Raw genomic sequence first — 20,300 nt, forward strand, 5'->3', positions numbered from 1 at the left:
TCCTCGGTGGTGGTGGTGAAGGAAAAAGACTAAAATTGCACGTTCTAGTAATACTATAAAACTAGATAATCTCTCAATTCTGCCTTTCGTGAATCAAACTGCATACATTAATGAGCTCCGTGGACCTGTATATAGGTAACACCTGCTATGGCTAGGCCTGGAAATACCTACCGAGTTATACCTTTGCCCTTTCTGAATTTCAGTATTTGTGCTCTGATTAAATGTCAGATGATTTCCTTTTAAAGTGAAAGGAGTTGAAATGCTTATGCTGGCAGTCCAGTTTTCCTTCGTGCGAGAAGAACAATGTTACCAAATCCACATATCAATATATTAAACAAACAAAAAAACCTTACTAGGTGTATGCATGGTGACATGCCTCATGTTTTTGCCCACTGCAGTTTTTCCACATGTACTCTGCAAATTTCTTCCTGTCCTAGGTTACTTCTCCATGTAATGTACTAGTTTGCACTTCCTTTTCCCTTTCCAATCAATGTCTGTCCTGTCAACAATTCATAATGAACCATGCAAACTTCACTTCACCCAGCTTTCTTCCCTGTTTTGAGACTGCTGAGGTATTAAAGACTGCACTGAACATCTAGTAGTATCCCGTCAGTTTTGCTCTTGGCTGCAGCAAAGAAGCTTCTTGGTAGGAAAGTATCTAATCTCTATAGGGTACACAGCTAGAAACACTCCATTCATTTTCAGTACTATCAACAAGATCTATCAAGGTGATGCTTGACAACAAGAGCTGGTGATGAATTTGACCTTTCCCAGTGTTTAATAAAATGTATTTCATGGTCTGCGCCCATTTTGACTCCTGGGCTCTTCACTGGTGGAAGACAGTAAAAAGATGCATTGCCGAGGACCTGGAATTAAGTATACACATCTGAGGAAATTACTCCAAAGTCTGGAGAGCCCTTATACTAGCACAGAAACTAGGCTTTGCTTTAATTTTATTATACCAGGCAATAAACAGTTAGTCCCATGAAGTATAGTCAAGTCCCTGAGATGTACTGGGGTACACTGTGCCTCTGAATTACCTGCCTTAACTGCATAGATTTTGCAAATAACTTTGCTGGGCTGCTGCTATAATAGCTGCTATTGTGTCCAAAATAGCGCTCTCCCACAGTCAGACCACAAATGCGAACTTCTACAAGAAACAGATTGTCTGCCTAGCTGAAAGCTGTGTCCTTCGCTTCAGAAGAATCCAGCTGATATTTGAAAACTGTAGGTATTCTGATGCATTCTTAATAGCTTGGTCCAGCCAATGACTTTGAAAAGCTTTAATTTGCTTCTTTTGTTTGTAAATTGCAGCTGTTCTTTCTGAACACTTCTCTTGCTGTTTGAGCTTCTGCCTTTTTCCTCATGAAATAATCAATAAAGATTCTGCTAGCCTTTCTGAACTTGCACTCTGTTGGTATGGAAAGGGTGGGTCAAAAATTACAAGGACTGATATGCCATCTGCATTTTTAATCTTTGGTTCTTCCTTCAGTGCCTTACGGCGTGGGAGTCAATTATACCACTATTGCAAGACAAGCCAGAGACCAAATGAGAAGTACCTTCATGGACAGCCTAGCACTTCCGTGCTCAGTACCACTAGACATACTGGAACTGTGTGAAGGACTCTTCTTTGTCACATTAACTGAAAAGCCAGCTGTGCTGAAGCTGGAACAGACCCTCTGAAAACTATTCAAATTTTTCCTCATTTTCTGTTTAAACTGGGGTATGTTTCATCTTTCTGAGTTATCTTGAATGGTTCCTTCTCTATCCTATGGAGTGATATGGGGCTTATAGTGAAAGTGCATGGGGATCATAAAACTTACCTCTTTAGTCTGGAAGGAACTGATGAGTAGAACACTAAAAAGATGAAAATAAAACTCTACTGCAAGGTGCCAAATGACATCTTTATTACCTTTCTGTTTTGTTTGCTGAAAAGGTAATAGTTCCCATGATACAGTACCCCCTAACCAATCCTTATCTCTTTTTTTGGATGGAGAGGGAAAGAGTGGGATTGAATATTTTCTGGTTTGCTACCACCGACGTATGCTCCCGTTAAAGGGTTTCTGGAGACTTTTCTGTGTGGGAGTTGGGCTGGTCCTAGACAGAGCATACTGACACCACCTGCACATAGCCTGTGATACAAGCATGAACTGTGGTTTTTGTGAGTGTGGCATGCTGTTGGTTCATACTGAGTATCTTTGTTTACCTTGGTGATTATGAAGTAATGTCAGTTGGCTGAAGTGTACTTGTGACCGATGTGGGGATCAAAATCAGCCTGGGTGTGGGAGTGAATTGAACAGCAGCCTTTCAGGGCTTACGGGAATGGTGGAAACAAATACGAGTTTTTGGTATGTATTTTCTAAAGGTAGCTCTGGAAGTTGCATGGTAGAATTCTCTTGAACCATGCTACCATTTCTTTTTTGTTTCATTTTTCCTGAACTACAGCCTCTGTGGGCTTGGTTACTTCAGGTGCCTGCTGTGGTAAAGAAGGTAGAACTGTTTTCTCTCCCTGTTGGTTTTTTTTTTTTTTTTTTTTTTCATTTTTCTTCAGTAGCAATCAAAAGCCAAAAAGTGTCAAATGCTTGCCTGCAGCAAGCATCATTGTGTGTGTGAAACTTGCCTTAAACAGGTCCGTGGGGGTAGATAGGTATCCTATCAGGTACACATAGTGTCCAGAACTATCTCTACTGAACCACATGGCAAGTCTTTTAAGACTTCTTTTGGTACAGATCTATTTTCCTAGTAGTTTTTATTGGCCCTTAGAAATGTAACTGCTTCTGCAAGTCCCTTCTCTTTTCTCTTGCAGTCCAGCCTCAAATAAATGCCTGCTTAGTGTTAATGGCCTTAGTAGAGGAATGCTTTCCTGATGGGTTTCAGAGTCATGGTTTAACAGCATGCAGATAAAACTCCTTTTATCCATCCAAAGTGAGGAAGCTAATACCAGGGTAGTGTTGGGATTTGGGGGAATAAATAACATGGAGTTCTTACTGCTAAACTTGAGTGATTGCTTGGTCTCTGGCAACGTTCTTGTGAAGAATCTGAAAGGTGACCGGGTATATGCAACTTCTGTGTTCTCCTGTGGCTACTTGTCAGGTACACTAATCTGGATTGCACTTTGTCCCTTCATAAACACCAAGTCTGCCTGAAACTCCCCTGCTCAGCACGGTGGCTCTGCAGCAGCTGTCACGGTGAGTTGTTGGTGCAATGTGGTTGCTGTCGGGCTAATGAGGTAATACCCTCCAGGTGCAAAAGCCAGGTTTAAGACATTTAAGGGGTTTTTCCTTTTTGACTCAACTTCCATTGACAGTTCTCTGATAGTTAACCACACTGTGCTTTTTGATTTAAGTTCACAGCTCATTGATGTACACTTCTGTGGTGTAAAGAACTCTAAGTTGCTGTTAGGTTTGGAACAACTAACTACTCCTACTGTGCAAGGGGAATGCTTAAAGAGATCATCTTGAAGCCGTAAACTAGTGTCTTCCTCAATCTCTCCCTTCTAAAATAAGCACTTCTAAATGCATAACACTTTACAGTTTGACCTTCAGGGTTACAGTCAATTCCTGTCTTCCCTATTTCCCACATACAGATCATCATGCTTTTTTGAGCTGGTGCCTGTGTGGTAACTGAAGCTTTTCAGTTGACTCTGCAACATGACTGGGAGTCAAGCAATGCATAATTTGAACTTGTATTTAGACGTTCTTTCTTCCACCTCATCAAAAATGTGCAAGATGAGTGGAGAGAGTGTTGTTTTCCTGCAGGTGCATAGGTTTCGTCTGATATCTTACAACACTGACATCCCGTTCCCACTTAGTGTTGTGTCAAACTGAAATGTGGCTTGGTTCTGGGGAATGTAGGAGTGGACATCACAGCTGTTCACAAGAAGTGCAAGGGGCAGTGGGGAGTTCCAAGTGAAGTTTACATGAGTTACTGCTGGAGTGGTTCAAGATCAGCTTAGATTTTCTTTAACATGATGCCACTGATAGTGCATCGTGGTCTCTAAACTACTATGAGACCAAAGTATGTGTTGATTTCAGATAAATCCCTTTCTGATTGAGCTGTTGAAAGGCAAGCATGATTTACACTTCCTGGTTGCAATATGTAGCTCTGTAGCACCTGCAAGCTAATTTGGAGGAAAGGCTGGAACATACACCTCAGGCTGTGGTCACAAACAGGATTTCTTATATTATCTGGGAAAGTTAAACTTCTCAGACATCTATGGAGGAAGTAAAACTTATGTTCAAAAGAGAAGTCCTCTGCAAGAATTGCTGTAGTGTAAGACGAGTGTATAGGGGTGGGTCTTTTAGCTCCTATGGGTCACTGAGGAGTCTCTATTAAAAAAAGAATTGTTGCTGTAAATACTGGGTAACTGTGGGAGAGACTGGGGTTTGCGGCAGCCGTGCAGAAAGGGAGAACTGCAAAATAGCAGGAAACTCTTTAAAGGTGTAAAGAGTGCACTTAATTGGTGTTTGTGTGAGGTTAAGATCTGAGGTGTTGGTGAAACTCTGACATGTTATTGTGTAGTCCTTATGTGGTGGGTGTCTCTCTCTGAAGTACGCAAACCTTTATAGTGTGAAAAGCAAAAGATGTTGGGGAAGGGAAGCAGGAGTAGGGCAGGAGCTTTATCTTTTGGGTACTGTCTTGAGAGTTCAGTCACTTATGGTCACCTTCTGTGCATGCACTGAAATCATGATAAAAGTAGTTGCACCCTTTCAATGAACCTACTTAAGATGAGGGTCCTTCAACAGCTCTTAAATTAGCTTGGCTTCCCACAGCCAAACCAAGATCCTCGCAGAGGATGCGTAATTCACCGCTGTCCTGGTTACTCCTGCATAACTTTTAGTGTGTTTGTTTCTTCTCTCAACTGGCACCAGCACAACAAAGCAAGCACTGAGATCTTGTTTTTGTACTCAGTAAGGAGCTGTGCATTGTTCATACGTGTTTTTATCAGGTTTTGACTCTTGCAATAAACAAATGTTGAAACATCACGGCTTTTTCAGGTATCTGTTGAAAAATGAAACAGTGATGAGTGTTAGCCCTAAAGATACTAACTCTTCAGACGTGAGCTTTAACAAAGAATAAACTATGGATTCTTCAAAGTTGTCTGCTTGGATTTTTGTTGCACTGACAAAATGCTAAGGGTAGCACAGTGGGCTAAGCCAAAAAGAAACTTCCACAGAGTGGCAGAGATGCTCCTGCAGATGTGCTGTGGGGTAGCCTTGTGGTGGTGGATCTGCACAGCCTCTTCGTGGTGCATGTTGCTTCAGGTCGCATCCTGCAGCTGCCAATTACAGAATTCCCTCAGAGCACAGCAGGAACTGCTCCTGTTGTAACAGGAGGCATGATTTTGTTAAAACCTAAGTAACTGTGCACGAGGTTGCAGACTGTTTGAAATCTAAGACACTGGTGCTGATAACCACTAAGCAAATGGTGTAGACAGGAGTAGACTAAAGTAGCTCATTAGATGTTCAGTCTTCTTAAACTCCGATGGTAGAACAGTCTTTTCCTTAGTATGTTAGCCTTTTACTACAAAATAACCAGTAAGTAGGGAAAATGGGGTCACTTTCTGAGATAGAAGACTTGCTACCAAATTTATTTCGGTGAAGGAAAACTGGGGATAATAGTAATGAACTTGCCTTCTGGGACTGTGAAGGTTGCATTTTAAAGTTTCTGGGGGTACTGCTTAACCAATTATAAAGAAGGAAGTGGTGATGCTTAATTCCACACAGCACTTCAGAGCCTTGCTGGGGTCTCTGATTTGTGCCAGTACTCAGTAATGAACTGGGCTAGTTTTAAGGTTGTGTGGCTGAGGCACAGTACTTGTCCAGAAGGTAATGCACTTTCTGAAAATGCATAAATACATTGCCCTTATGCAAGTGGTATGCTAAAACTTTAAAGGTTACTCACTGTCCTGGATTACTTTGAAGTCCTCGGTACTCTACACTTTGAAGCTAAATCCTTTCCTGAACTCTGCTGCTGGATTATATGTCCACCTCTTTGGATCAGACAGCAGAGCTTGGGCCAGTGCCACTCTCCCACCACACAGGGGCACAGATTGCAGAGGACAGTCTTACAACAGAGAACAGCCAAAGGTTTTAGTCTTTAGCACATGAGAATAAAGGAGCACTGTCCTTGTTCTCCTTTCCTGTGTGATGTGTTGATCTGTCACTCCTCAAGGTTTGGAGACCGGCAATGCAGGTGAAAGCAGTCTGGCTTTGACCTGGTTCCCACCTCTCTCCTTGTTCAAGGAGTCAGTGCTGATGACTGAACTGGTGCTGACTTGTTGCCCCAACTGTGCTACTTCTGACTTGTGCAAGCCCGTGCACTGGAACATGTTACTTTGCATCCTAAGGTCACCCTTGTACCACCAAAAAACAAACTGAAAGCTGTGAAAAGACGTGTCTCTGTGTGAGTTAGGTCATTAAACAGTGTAAAACTTGGAGCAAGGCTCTTGTTTCATGCACTCAACCAACTCTGACAGCTGTGCTCTTGTTCAGACTCACAGGTTACGGAATGTTGTCTTGACTTACGGTGCTGGCATGTTTCTATACCCTTTCATATATCTCTGTATAGATATACTTTGTGCATTGTTTACTATGGAACTAGTATTGATGGAGAAAAACACTTCGAGGTAAAACTGTTTGTAATTCTCTATTCGTGTGTACATTTTTTTAAAATGCACCATTTGTTTACCTCAATTAATTTAATGGAATGGACCAATAAATGTATTAAAAAATTACTCATTTACCTAGAATTTAGTGTTTCTTTTTTTCTTCTTTTTTTCTGCCTTTGCCACTGAAATTATGCGTACACTTATTTTCTGTGAAGCTTATTATCTTATTTGAAGAAATATCCTTCCCTTAAAGGCTTGTTCCATTGCCAATATAAGCTTTAGGGGTGTGAACATCTACTGAGGAGTGTTTTTATTGTAGGGATTACAAAAATGTACCTTAATCTTACATCTTTTTACCATGTTTTTTCTGTATTTCAGTAGTCTTCTCCATAAGATCAGTCAGCTGGGCTGACACTCTTCACACTTGTCCATACTTTGTGTCAGAAAGTAGGCACATCCTGCTGACCACCGTGCACACACTGCAGGCTGCTTGTGGACACCTGCCTCAAAAGCCACAGTCACAGCACTGTCCTCAGGTTTCAGACCAAAGAGACGAGAAGAACTACAGCTGATGCTTTGCTTTCCCCTTCTAAATTGGATGATGTGCCTGGAAACACCCTTGTCACTTCTACCTTGTTCTTGTCTGTCTCCGCTACTGCCAAGTAGCCTGGAGTGGAAGCAGGGTGCTGTGGAGACTGCTGGTGTTCAACAGCCGGTGCATATTGTCTGCAAAATAACCTACTGCAAAAATAACAGGGCAAACTTCTTTGTCCTGGGTAAGCTCAATGGCTGAGGGACTGTGGCATGCTGTGAGGTGAAGACATGGATGAGATGGTTCCTGTAATGAAGGCAGTGGTAGGGACAAATGCTTGGAAGCCTTCCACACGCATTGCTCAGGGAACTGATCAAGACCAAAAGATGCTTTCGGTGGTAAAGCTTCTGTCATTTGGTGAGAATCTGAAAGGAGCCAGTGGTTGAACGTTGTTTGATGGCCACAATGCTGTGAAGAACAATAAAAACGCTGATTACAAGAGGGCTACCAAACTATTTTCTCAAAATACAGTTTGCATGTTCCTTACTAAATCTTTAGCTTAAATTTTGCTGTGATGTCTGGAGCTAGCTGAGTGTTCATGTACTTCCCTTCAAGAGTCAGCCAGCTTCTCTGTAAGCTACCACTGTAAGTACAAGCCATGAAGCTGCCACCGTTTGTTGCCTTTCAGATTTTTGTAGAATCACAGTACAACCCACGTACTTCAAAAGACCATCAGGTCCAATCTCTCACAGGGAAAAGAGAGCCTAGGTGAGATTATCTAGCACCCTGTTCAACCACGTCTTGCAAACCTCCAGTGATGGGGATGCTACCTTGTCCCAGAGGTGGTTGTTCCAGTAATGGACTGTTCTCACTTGAAAAAAAAAAAAAAAAAAGTCTTTCTTGTATCTTACATATTTTTTCCCAGTACCTATGTTTGTGCTTGTAATGACTGCTTGTACTGGGAGTGTGTGTGGTAAAGCAGCTGAGCAGCTTGCAGTGACTCACTGTTAAACAGTAGGGTTATGTTTAAGAAATGATGAGTTAGAAAATACAAGGAGAAACTTTAAAAATTGAAATCAAACTTGACAAGGGTTTTATCTGGGATCAGATGTTAGCTGTCTTACATCTGAATGAGAGTATCGCTGCATAGATTAGATATTGGCATTATTACATTTCGTATTATCTTCATGGGGTCCTGCTGTTTCTAGTAATATATCCAGCTGGAGGGGTTTGGGGAAGGGGTGGTGAGCAAGGGGATATTTACAGGGAGATCCTTTAAAGACTCCAGAAGAGTAGATGGAGGTGTTTCAGATTTCTCTCTTTAAATTATCTGGGATTGCACTTAAAACTTGTTCTTGAAATTTTAACTCTCAGTCACTCTTCAGCTGTACAATTGGGCAATCTCACTGGATCAGAAAAGTAACCATTTTCTTTACTGTATCATAATGATTTACCTTTGAAAGAAACACCCAAGGGAGACTCAAACTATTCTGTCACAATGAGTAAGTAACCCGTAATGGATTTTCAAAAAAAAAAAAAATGTTTTACTTTGTGTGGGATTATTCCCTTTCTACTTAGTACTATTTTAGCAATATCAAGCATGGCATTTGTGCAGAGGCTTTGTCCCCTGGGATTATTAGCTCTTAAACTCTGCCAAATATTCCTCCTACAAGCAATTCATAATACATCAAACAAAAAGAAGATTAAAAACAGTGGCTATATCACTTGAAAGCTTAACTCTTTGAACCTTCTTGGTACTTGTCACCTCTTTTCCACAGAATTTTTGTTTTGTTTTACTTTTTGAGTCCTTTCCTTTTTTTTTTTTAATCCAAAACCACTTTTCCTTTTCAAATCTTTATTGTACACATAATACCTAGAAACATGAAGCAAGGAGAAAACATAACATGCCCCTTCAGAGACAACCATTCCTGTTCCTTACCTTAAAGGGAGGAGGCTGAGGCAGCCAGCTAGAAAAGACAAAATGAAACAGAAGCTGCTGTACCAGTTCAGTGTGCTTTGATAGATTTTGTTGAAGACTGTAGATGTTACTACTCCTGTGATGACTAAGGACAACTGCAGCAGGACAAACACCTTACCTGTAAAACAAGAACATCATTTATCATCAGGGAGAAAAGAAAAAAAAAACCTGTTGCGGTACCTCCCTGCAGCATTCAGGTGCCACCACTACCATGGCTTGGAAAAGCAATGTAGTCATGGCTTAACGAGTGATGGATTGCATGAGCTTGTTTCTGCTGTTGTTCTGGAGCAGAATTAAGTGTCTCTTCCTTCTTTAAGGCATAGGACAAAGACGTAGCTTGAAAACTGTTTGCTTAAACAGTCTAGATGTTGAGGTTGCTGCTTGGAAGAGCAGCCAGAAACTGGGAAATAACTGCTCATTTCCATAGGATATAGGAAAGAAGTTGTGGGTTAATGTCTTCAGGATGTGAGAGATTTCAGGCAGGGGCTGCTTCTGCCATAGTGCAGAAGTGCTGTCCTTTGGGCTGAAATGTTATAATGCCTCAAATGGGGAGCTGTGTGTGGTCTGTGTGATGTTTATGGAGGAGGAAAGGGAGAAATTGAATCCCAGCTGGGAATCACCATTTTTGCTTAAGTGCACCATTCAGTTTCTAACATGGTAAATGGGGAAAGAGAGGGCAACCCAGCCCTCCTGGAACGTGCAAACTAGGAGCACATTTAGGGTTGTGCACCAACCCTGCTGCCCTTGAAGACTGCTCCACATGCACAGTGCCAGTGGCCACCGGCTGAGGAGGCAATGCTGTTCTGCTGCACTGCCCTGCTTGTGAACTGCTCTGTTCATGCAATCAGGTGCTGCATGCATGGCTTATGGTGGAGGTTAAAGACAAAAGATGCTGATTTTTCAATGACTGAAGAACATGATGATTAATTTTGGGTGTGAGCTGCATGGTTTGTGGCAGGGATGTGAGCTTGCTACAGAGGAACAACAGCAGTAGGAATGAACTGGTGACAGAGCACAGCTTTCACGTGACTGTTTCTTATATTATTCTCCGATGCAAGGATAGTGAGCTCGGGTGTTGAGCAGTAGCACTGCAAGTTAATTTCTTCATCTGCTTGATCGCATTTGTAAGCTATCCAGACAAAAAATGCTGCATGGTAACCCTCTGTTGAGGAAAAATGAATGTAGCACTGGATGTCAGGTGGGGGTTTTAACTTACTGTCTTGGAAGCGGTTAGCTCTCTGGAACTGTGTCCCCACACTGTAGTGGGGCTGCACAAGCAGCCTGATCAGCAGTGAGCTGGATGGATTCTGCTCCTGGTTTTGAGATGTGGCAGAAGGGAAAGGATGCAATTGGAGTAAAAGGAAGCCATTGGAGTAAAAATAGCAGCCTCCAATATGATGTTGTAAAATACACACATTTCATTATTTTCTAATGCAAAGTTAATAGAAAAATTAGGAATTGTTTCTCCTCTTGAACAAAAGGGGTCATTTTCTTAGGCAAAATTTATTCTTTGTTAGTTAAATTATGTTCTGACAGGAACAAATTGCCAAGAAAAGCTTGGAAGCATATTTAGAGACCGTAACGGAAAAAGATTAAAGAAATCCATTCTTCTGAAAACTGGAAGTAAAACAAGCCAAATATAAATGATGTGAGTGTCACTGTGCTTCAGCCCAGCATTGCCTTGTTTTTCCCTGGAGCACTGTGTTTTTGAGCAGTACCTCAGATATTATTTTCCCTGCCTTTGAGCTGCACACTGATAGTAATCTCTTGAAGCATGTTCTGAAAATTTTGTGGATAAATGATGAAGCAATTAGGGAGGAGAAGTTTGGATGTGACAGGCTGGTCCTGCAAGATTCTCTGCTCCTCCCTGTTTGCAGTACCAGCTGTTCTGGTTTTATGATGCAATGCACAGGCTGTAGCACTAACTTAACTTTCTTGTACCCAAATGGAGGGATTTGGCAGTTTTTTGATCAGAGAGGTAACCGATGTACTCACCATAGGATGATCCTTCAACATGCTTGGATAGCATGGACCTGATGGTTGGCAAGGGGATGAGGGCAAAGAGCATCACTGCCCGTGCTGCAATGCAATGAACACGTGGTTATCATCAGTAGCTGCTCCCTGTCTCATAACACAGCAACCACTGCTTTTGAAGGCTGCATGCCTCTGGCTTGGGCAGGGCCTTTGCTTCACCTTGTCATGTCCCTTGAGCCTCAGAAACTAGTACTGATCTTCAGTAGGAGTGCAGCTCCTTGCTTCATCCGGGAGGTGGTGGATAAGCCACCGATTGCTGCAACTAGCAGAGGCACTTTGCCCCAGCCAGCCATGGCCTCTGGGTCCCAGCCCCAAATCCCATTGTATCTTTAGAGAGCACTGTCCTTTGTGGTAGTGAGGTGGATGACGCAAGTCTGATGCTATGCTAACAGCTTTGACAAGAACAGTATACTCATAACACCATGTTTTATCTCATGGTGCTTTTGGCCTGCAGTATTTTAGGCTCTCTCTACTGTGAGCATACTTGTTTAATTTTTGATTTCTCCTTTCCTGTAGGCACAAACAGAAAACCTCTTTGGCTCATTTCTCTTAGACTTTTTTTTTTTTTTTTCTCACTTTCAGAAACAAGACCCAAAAGCCATGCAATGTATGATACTCTTTCTGTTAGTCAGGTATGAATCACCCATCTCACTGCCACGAGGGATGCTGTTCTTGGTTTTTGGCTTCCTGTGTTCTTGTGGAGGCTATCTCCCAAAAATAAACTTGCCTTTCCTTCGTCACAGGATGCTGCCACATCTATTGTTACCCATCCCTTGGTCATTTATATATAGTGTGAGATTTGTATAGTTCATTCCCGTAATATTTTAGTTGCTAGAGCAACACCAATGTTTCGCTATTAAGTTTCTCATCAGACATAAAAACCTTAAAGTAACAAAAATAAATCACATCTTAGGATATTCACTTAACAGGAAATCTTTGGCATTTTTTTCCATTTTAGCTTTAAACCTTACCTCATGAGATGCAAGTGCTTTGTATGGCTGGCTGGTGCTGGTAGCCTGCAACAATTCCTTCCTTTCCCCCCTCCCTCCATTGTGAGCCTTCTTCCCCCACTCAGATCTGGATTATGACCAGGTGACAAATTTCAAGTTAATTAGCTTTAAACCAAGCATTGGCAGGAGCGTGTGCCTCCTTAGGTTGTTGTAGGGTGCTGCACGAGAGAGGTACAGGGTGAGGGCACTGATGCCAGCTCTACTCACCAATGTAGAACAGAAATGTCCACCGCACAAAGACCATGATGAGGACACCAACAGTGAAGGACACCACTCCAATTATGATCATGGTAATGTCCCTAAGGTACTTGGAGAACACGAATACCCCCAGGAAGCTGGTGATGAAGATGGCATACCCAGCGGCATTGCCGTAGCCAATCTGCACAGCATTCCAGCTCAGAGGCTCCCTGAGCAAAAAGAGTGGAAGTACATTCATGGCACCCACCACGGCAAGGTCATAGAGGATTGCTGCCGCAAAGAGGAGGATGATGATGAATTTTGAAGGTGTTACTGGGGCTTTGCTGCTGTTCTCCGAAGGCTGAGCACTCTCTGCTGCTCCTGTGCAAGCTGGTACCTGGCCACCAACCTCCTCTACACCCTTGGCTTTGGCTGTGCAGGAGGGTGCTGACTTGGGGACTATCAGGACAAAAATGCTGTAGAGGAGACAGAAAGCATAGCAAGCGATGCTGCAGCTCACCAGCACAGTGCCCTCTCGATAGCGGTCGCTGAAGCCGACAAAGAGGTAGCCAGATGCCATGCTTCCCAGAAAGCCAGCGAGGCCGTACACCAGCTCAATAATGATCAGCCGTAGAGACCTCCTGCTCTCAGAGGAGCCCAGGGATCCCAGAGCCATGATGCCTGCCCAGAACGTGGTGAAGCCACCCGTTAGCCCATTGAAAGCAGCAGCCCCGTACATCACCTCGATTGGCCAGTCCAGCAGGATCAGGAGGAGCAGGAGAGATTTGGAGCCCAGGTAGCCAAGAAGAGGTAAGCAGATAGGGATCTTCCGATGAACCTTGTCCCCCAGCTTGGACAAGCCGTAGGCTGACACCAGCGGGCTCAGGCCCAGGACGAGGTTGTAGATGATATAAAAATTAGAGACAGCCTTCTGCTGAGCATCTTGCATTAAGTGAGAGGGAGCAGTTGAGTTGGTCTGGTTGTAGTAGTTCTTCACCACCAGCAGCAGCGCCGTGTCATAGAAGGCACTGGCCAGTTGGGAGCCTGCAACCACCGGCTCAACCCATGTTCTCATCATCGTCATCCCCACCATGGTGCCGATGGTTGCCTCTTGTCAGGGAAGGAGAAGAGCTGTTTTTCCAGCGAGGCACTGCAGGGAATGGTGTTTTCAGAAGTTCTGCTCTGGAGGCATGCTTGAAGTGGAGAGGCGAAGGGAAAATAAAAGGTCTGCTGGGCTGCACAGAATCAGGGTTGTGCAAGAGAAAATCCGGCTGGGAGGATATTTGCACCTCGCCTCTCTACATATGCACATGCACACACATCCCTATGCTGCTCTGACCTCCAGCTCAGGCAGGAGAGGCTTTTGTACCGATGGAGACGCCCTGCACTCGCTGACTGCTGCTGCTGCTCTTCCTGGTGCCATTTCAACACAGATCATATGACCCGGGGGAATTTCTGTCTCCCACTTTAGGAAGTGAAAATGCCATGATTGTGTGGTTGCAGAATTTATTTACTTTTTTTCCACACTGTTGGCATCCTTCATGTGCCAGAGGACTCTCAGGGAAACAATGCCCATGCTCAGCTGTGGGGACAGGGAAAGGCTGAGTGCTTTTTTTTTTTTTTTTTGCTAGGTAATTCACCAATTCTCCTTCATGCCAGCCCTTTCCCTTTCTTCCACACAAACGTGTGCTGCTGGATCTCTGACTCTCAGCTGCTCCCATCTGCCCTATTGCTACATCACACTCCAATGTTATTTCAACAATACAGCCAGGAAATTGCGCCAAAAAGAAAAAATGAAAATAGAAAAAAAAAAAAAAAGCTATTTTTAGTAACCTGCCTCCCACTCTGTGTGCTTTGTCCTTGGGCTTTACAATGTGGGACTTTCCAAAAGGAGAAGAAAAGCCCCAGTTTATACCAAGGCATCGGCCACTGCTGTACCCCAGCAATCCACAACCGGAGCTGGAAGCTGGGGTGGTAACCCACCTCTGGGAAGGGTTTTTCCGATCCATGTGTCTCCGCAGGTACTGATGCCAGGTGCGGGCTCACAAAGCTGGCAGGCAGCCTCAAGCTTTGCTGCTACCCAGGCTGCCAGTGCCAGGGAAGGTGTATGCGTCCCCGGCTGTAGGAAACACTTGGGGGATACTTGGCAGCCTCAGAAGTACTAACTGAAATGATAATGACCTCACCCTGCGCTGGCTTAGTGAATCATAGCAGGCAGAGTAACAATATGCTCTGGGAAGATTTATGGTGATGACTTTAAAAAATAAATTAATGATTAATTTCCTAGAACAATGTTAAAACCCCCATCTGTTGCACTCTCTCTTGACTCAGGTGGCATCTACTCAATGCCTGTGTACTCATGGCTCAGGAGTTTCATTTTTTCACTCCTACTCCACTTATGCAAAAATTTTTGTTTTAGATTTCAAGTTGAGGAAAAAACAATCCCAAGAGCTAACACAGAAAGTTGCTGGAAATTGTCTGCTAGAATGATTTGCTGCTAGACAATTTCAATTTCACCAGAATTTTTTCTTTTAACAGACCAAAAGACTCCTAGCCAGTTGTAGAATACAGTCTGTTTTGTTCCAACTGTTTTTCTTTTTTTTCTTTTTCCTCATATTTTCTGCAAGAGGTGTGATAGTTTCTTTAGTTTTTGCTCAGAAGTGGGACAAATCTTTTTCTCCAAAGCCTGGAATATTTCCAGAGGATGGAAATTCCAGACAGCCTTACTGAAAACCCCTTGGCAGCAGCCTGGAAACAGTTCAGTCAACAAATGCAACCAGAGGAGTTGCTACGCTTCGCTGCATCCAGGGAGCCCTGTATCTTCTGCCAGACATTAGAGGGAAAGATAAACAGCTTTGTCCTGATCTAGCTTTGATTTGAGATATCGGTTATCTTGGCATGCAGAGGAATGTTATAGGCACTGGTCTTAAGAGCGTGCGGATCTTCTCAGCTATTAAATATGGGATGTTTTCCCTCCACACTTTTTTTTTTTTTTTTGCCTGTACAGGCTGTCTGGCTTATTCATCTGACACTCTTGACATTTAGGTGATACTGTGCTATGCTCAACGCTATTCAGGCCCAGATAGCTAATGAACTGTGCTAAATGCCATTAGTGATCTCATGAGTTACATATATATTTCCAGGATATTCTGAGTGTTCATTCTCATTAAATGTGCCTTTTAGAGCAAGTGCTCATGGAAGGGTATAATTTTATTTCAGCAATTGCAATACAAATGAAATATAAGTTTAACACAGGCCCTAGAATATTTCCCACTGCAAAGCACTTCGCATGAATATCATATTCATCTGATCCCACAAAGATTTCAAAATTGACATTCTTTATGATCAGCTTTTCCGTGAAGCCCAGTTCTCATTTTGCTAATATTTAAAGGGACACTTCTGTCTGCTTTAAAACATTTTTGTGCAGAATTAACAGAATGGGGCCTTCAGAGAGTGGCTCTTGACATTTAATAAAATGCACATACAAAATTGCTGAGACTAGTTTAAAAGCAAAAATACAGATCACTGGAAAAGGACTATGGTGTTTAAGGCATCCCACCCTACAGCCATCTTGCCTGGAGACCCACCTGAGGCCAGCTCAACACCACATCATGCCAGTTTGTGGAGTTTTGTCAATCTGACCAGGTATAGGTGTTTCATGTTATGCATTCCTATGCATTGATTTTTACTTTTTTTTTTTTTTAACTGTTTTTCATGGTTATGTGAATGGGGGCATGCTCAGGTCTCAACCCAGATGAAACTGCTGCAGTGCTGAAGGTGGGGAGAACTGGTTAGGACCGTGGGGAGGAGCAGCTGTTCCAGTAAAGGTGCTTTTCTACAGAAACTGCACCTTCCTCAAAAAATGACCGCAGGGTACAGTGCCAAGCTGTGCTCTCTCCCTCTGTGGCTTGGAGCCCAGCTTCCTGTCTGTCTGCTGCTGACAAAGCAGGCCACCTCCCGCAGACGTGGGCACCAGCCCCTGCTTTGTCCCCGTGGCTCACCAGGGACCAGGACCTACCAGGGTCTCTGCATGGCACAGGGCCCTTAGAGGGGTGCACCTTGGGGTGTCTCGGACACTGTGACCCCTGGGCCTGCCACCCAGCATTAAGGAGGCACAATGAGACCAGATGACATGTTGGGACCATCACATGGGACGTGTGGTCTCTGACACCTCTCACCAGAGGCCCAGGCCGCAGGCGATGCAGACACATGGCTCCCGGCTCCCCAGGGCCCTAAAGCATCACCACAGCCCCAGCCAACATGCATGCACCAGTGCCAGCTCCTCCAGCTGTGTGCCTCCTTCCAGCGGGAAGGCTGCAAAGCTAGAGAGAAAGGATTTTCTCCTCAGAGAGACCTTCAGGAGGGCACTGGCGCTGAGGATGGATGCTGCAGCCCCCGGGGCCAAGGGCTGTCCCCATGGCAGGGCAGGGGAGACCCACCAGCCTTCCTTCCCTTGGAGGAGCTGGAAACAGCAGCACAGTTTTATTTCCCTTGGCACAGATCTGGCTGACAAAGCAGCACCATAAATCTGCATTATCTTGCTTTCAACCTTCGAAGTCAGGGTTTTGTTTATTTTTCTAATTTCAGAGTCCTCTGCTTACCTGGCTGGAGCCTCCTTTGGGCTTCTCCCTCTGCTGGATAAACAAAACCCAGCATTTTCTACATGTGCTTTTTGCTTAGTCTGCTTTTAGTCTGCTTTTTTTTTTTTTTTTTCTCTAGCACAAGGAATTTAGGCAATTTAGTGCTGACAGTTAACTGTATGTTTTAACAGTAATCCTCTGCATGGAGACAGGGAAAAAGCTCCTTGTGGTATTCAGCATCTGCTTGATCAGCTGGACCGCAGGATGAATCCTGCTGTAGTTTTTAGCTAAGCACCGGATAATCCTTACACTATTTTATTTTATTTTTTTTTGAGCATATCCTACTTTTTATTAATATATAGATGTATATATATATTTTTGAGCATATATGGATTTGGCACACAAGTGCCACAAAGTTTGAGTGTGCAAACAGTGACGGACTTAAGTAATGAGATGAAACAAATTGTCCTAGAAATGAAGCTTAATCTATCCTGTGTTGAATAAAGTGAAATACGTCTGGCTTGGAACGATGAAATAACCATAGCAAAAAGATGACTATTAAAAAAGTTTACTACCAAATGCAGTACAGACAATGACCTGTAAAAACCCAGTTCTAAACCCAAACTTGCCCTCTCCTTCCAAAACCTCTGGAAAGCTATTTAGATATAATTTTATTTATTACTTTACATGTTTGTTTGTTTTAATGTAGGCAGGCCACCACCTGCAGAAGGTCCTCAGTGATACCCACCCCTTAGGTTCAGAGCAGGCAGGTCTTAACTGCTGCCTCTAAGTCTCCGCACACTCTGTTGGGCTAGGTCCTGAACAACAAAATTGGCAAGAAAGATTGACTATGGTTTTCGTCACTGGGTGTTTAAATTTTCCAGGCTGGGTTATGCATAACGTCCTGTCAAATGTGTTCACAGTTTGTTTGGAAAACAATAACAAAACAACAACAAATGCCAAAAAAATCCAACCAAGCAAAAACAAAAACAAAAACAAAAACAAAACAAAACAAAACAAAACAAAACAAAACAAACAAACAAACAAACAAAAAAGGAAAAAAGAAACCACTCACAGCATGAGAGTTGCAGATGCTGCAGCTTACTCTGGTGACACTTATGAGCATCACCACACTCTTTTTCCACATGGTGGGTCTTCCACCAGAGTTTACTGAACTTCAGCTCAAACATCACACAAAAACACAGCTCCAAAACAGAAGAGCAAATTCTCAAACATCTTCCTTGACTACAGAGCATCAGCTGCTTGTGGCCAGACAGATCCTTTATGGACTGTTCCCATCAAAGCTGGTGGCAACTGCCCAGCTCAGCCTGAGGTGGTTTCAGGGTATGAGGCTGTGGCATGGTAGCATCACCTGTGTGTCACTGTCTCACTGCAAACACTTCCCAGCAGCAAATGAGGGCTTCCAGGCAACCTCACATCACAAGGAGGGATAGCCCTGTTTGTTAAAGTGTGCCATAGCCACACCTAGATAATCATCTCTCTTACACCCTAGAAGCTGGGGTGCTTGTTTGGGGCTGAGTGGAGAGGTCCCTCTGACAGCAGAGAAAGGTGCCAGCATCCCAAAATGTCAGGACAGAGGTAGTATTTTATTTTCTGGTCCATGCCGTGGTGTAAAACTGGAGGTGCTCCTCCACGAGGGTGCATGGTGGACTGCATCCCTGCCTGCTCCCCTGCAGGACACTGGTGGAGAATGGCACAGATGGGGTTATCTTCTTCAGATAGGGCTCTGCAACTCTGCGTGGAGGTGTCACCTTCACTTCACCCAAAGGGCAAGCATGCCTCAGATCCCTGGGGCCAGCAGGACTGCCTCAGACAAGGTGCTCCAGCAGAAAGCTCCAGGCTCCAGAGAAAGCTCAGGTAGATATGGCGATGTGGGTCTCACTGCATACTGCTTAGGAAGATTTTAGCAAGCATCCTCCTAGGCACACAGTACTGAGTGAACGAGTCACAAACAGCATTGTGTATCCATAGTAGTCCAGTATGTGTATGAAAGTACATTAACGGGACTCAAATATTGCTCCTCTTCCTCTGAAGTTTCCCTTCCTCGGAGGAGAATTTTGGAGTTGAAGAGGGCTTTTGGGTAAAAGGTACTAGGGAAACAAGAAAGACTGGGAAGCTTTCCAACAATATTCCTGCTGCTAACTTTTTCCAGGCTGCAGTTCTTCAATGTCTAAGAAGCATGAATAAATATATATACAATAGTAAATTTTAACTGTGTGGCAAGACAGCTGCTGTAACTGGCATTTGTTATTCTTTTCCCTTCATTTCAGTTCTCTGTAGTGTCCAAATCCTTGCCGAGCTAAGGGTTGGATTTTATGCCTGGCGGTATAGCTGCTGAACTGGCTGCAGTGGTTGAGAGCAGGGCTGCTGCTTCCTGCTGCAAACTCCACTTTTCCTGGCAAGGGTCTCCAAAAGCTTTCATACCTCCTGAAACTGCACAGGAACAGTGAGGAGACATCCCCCCAACCACTTCACCCACTTTGGCATGGTGTTGCACCGGGCACCTTGGTCACTGTCTGAGTGCCAGTGATGCCCCTGCCCTTGGACATCACCTCCACGGAGCAGTGGGAGCCACCACCAGATGAACAGAGCACGGCTGTCTGGCCATGAGCTTTCAGGCTTTGCCACAAGGATACGTGGCCAAGGCAGTCTAGGGCAAAGTGAGCAGATGCCTAGAAGCAAAACCAGAGAATGATGCCCCTGATGTTTAAAAAAAATAATGGTTTAATACTTCTGTGTGGGAAAGGTATGAGATATTAAGGAAGATCTGAAAAACCAAGCCCTTTAGGGTACCAAAATGCTGCCTTGGTCCCTTGGCACTGAAGCATCTCGATGGTAAATTCCTTGGAAATATCCTGCAAAGCTTAGACAGGCTGTATTGATTTATCTTTTAATTTTTAAGCTCAAAGAAGCTGCATGCCTGTAAATGATGGAACAATGCTATCACTCTGCTGTTTCCTTTCTCCATTTGCTGAAGACTGACTCAGCAGGCAGTGACTGCAAAGGACACCTGGGATGAATCTTGCCCTGCACCAGTGGTGCTTGGACCTGGCACCACATGAGACCTGTGACGTAACTGGCAGAGCTTTTTGTCTGGTTTCCAAAGAGCTCAGCTAAATATGCTTGTTGCCATATAGCTTCCAACCGTGCTCAAACATGGTCCGAGCTTGCTTTCAGCTGGCTTCAGAAATGGCTCCCCGCATGAGTAAATTGCTATCAGCAAGATTTCCCCCTATTTGTCTTTCTGTTTTCCACTGTTATAACACTCCCCTCTGACCGGCTTTACTTATCCATCTGCTCCTCCCCCCCTCCCCCCCTTTTCCTGCCAGAAATTTTTGCTTTCTTTGTACAGAAAGTA

At 43.9% G+C, this 20,300-nt stretch overlaps 2 protein-coding genes across 2 annotated transcripts in view; one reads left to right on the top strand and one right to left on the bottom strand.

Moving 5' to 3' along the window:
- Window positions 1-6,751, top strand: part of SNX30 (sorting nexin family member 30) — a 51,824-nt gene extending 45,073 nt beyond the window's left edge. Inside the window, exon 9 of the mRNA XM_038170140.2 lies at window positions 1,493-6,751. Within this exon, the coding sequence (XP_038026068.1) occupies window positions 1,493-1,552 (60 nt within the window). The 3' untranslated portion in view covers window positions 1,553-6,751. The remainder of the gene's footprint in view (window positions 1-1,492) is intronic.
- A 152-nt stretch (window positions 6,752-6,903) lies between these two features.
- On the bottom strand, window positions 6,904-20,244 carry SLC46A2 (solute carrier family 46 member 2). The gene is made up of 4 exons (XM_038170139.2): window positions 12,372-20,244; window positions 11,116-11,199; window positions 9,082-9,238; window positions 6,904-7,610 (listed from the first exon to the last, which is right to left on the bottom strand). The coding sequence occupies exons 1-4, from the start codon at window positions 13,432-13,434 to the stop codon at window positions 7,553-7,555; spliced, it is 1,362 nt and encodes a 453-aa protein (XP_038026067.1). The 5' UTR covers window positions 13,435-20,244; the 3' UTR covers window positions 6,904-7,552.
- Window positions 20,245-20,300: the final 56 nt, after the last annotated feature.

Source organism: Anas platyrhynchos, chromosome Z (assembly GCF_047663525.1).
Source record: "Anas platyrhynchos isolate ZD024472 breed Pekin duck chromosome Z, IASCAAS_PekinDuck_T2T, whole genome shotgun sequence".
Classification (NCBI taxonomy): Eukaryota; Metazoa; Chordata; class Aves; order Anseriformes; family Anatidae; genus Anas; species Anas platyrhynchos.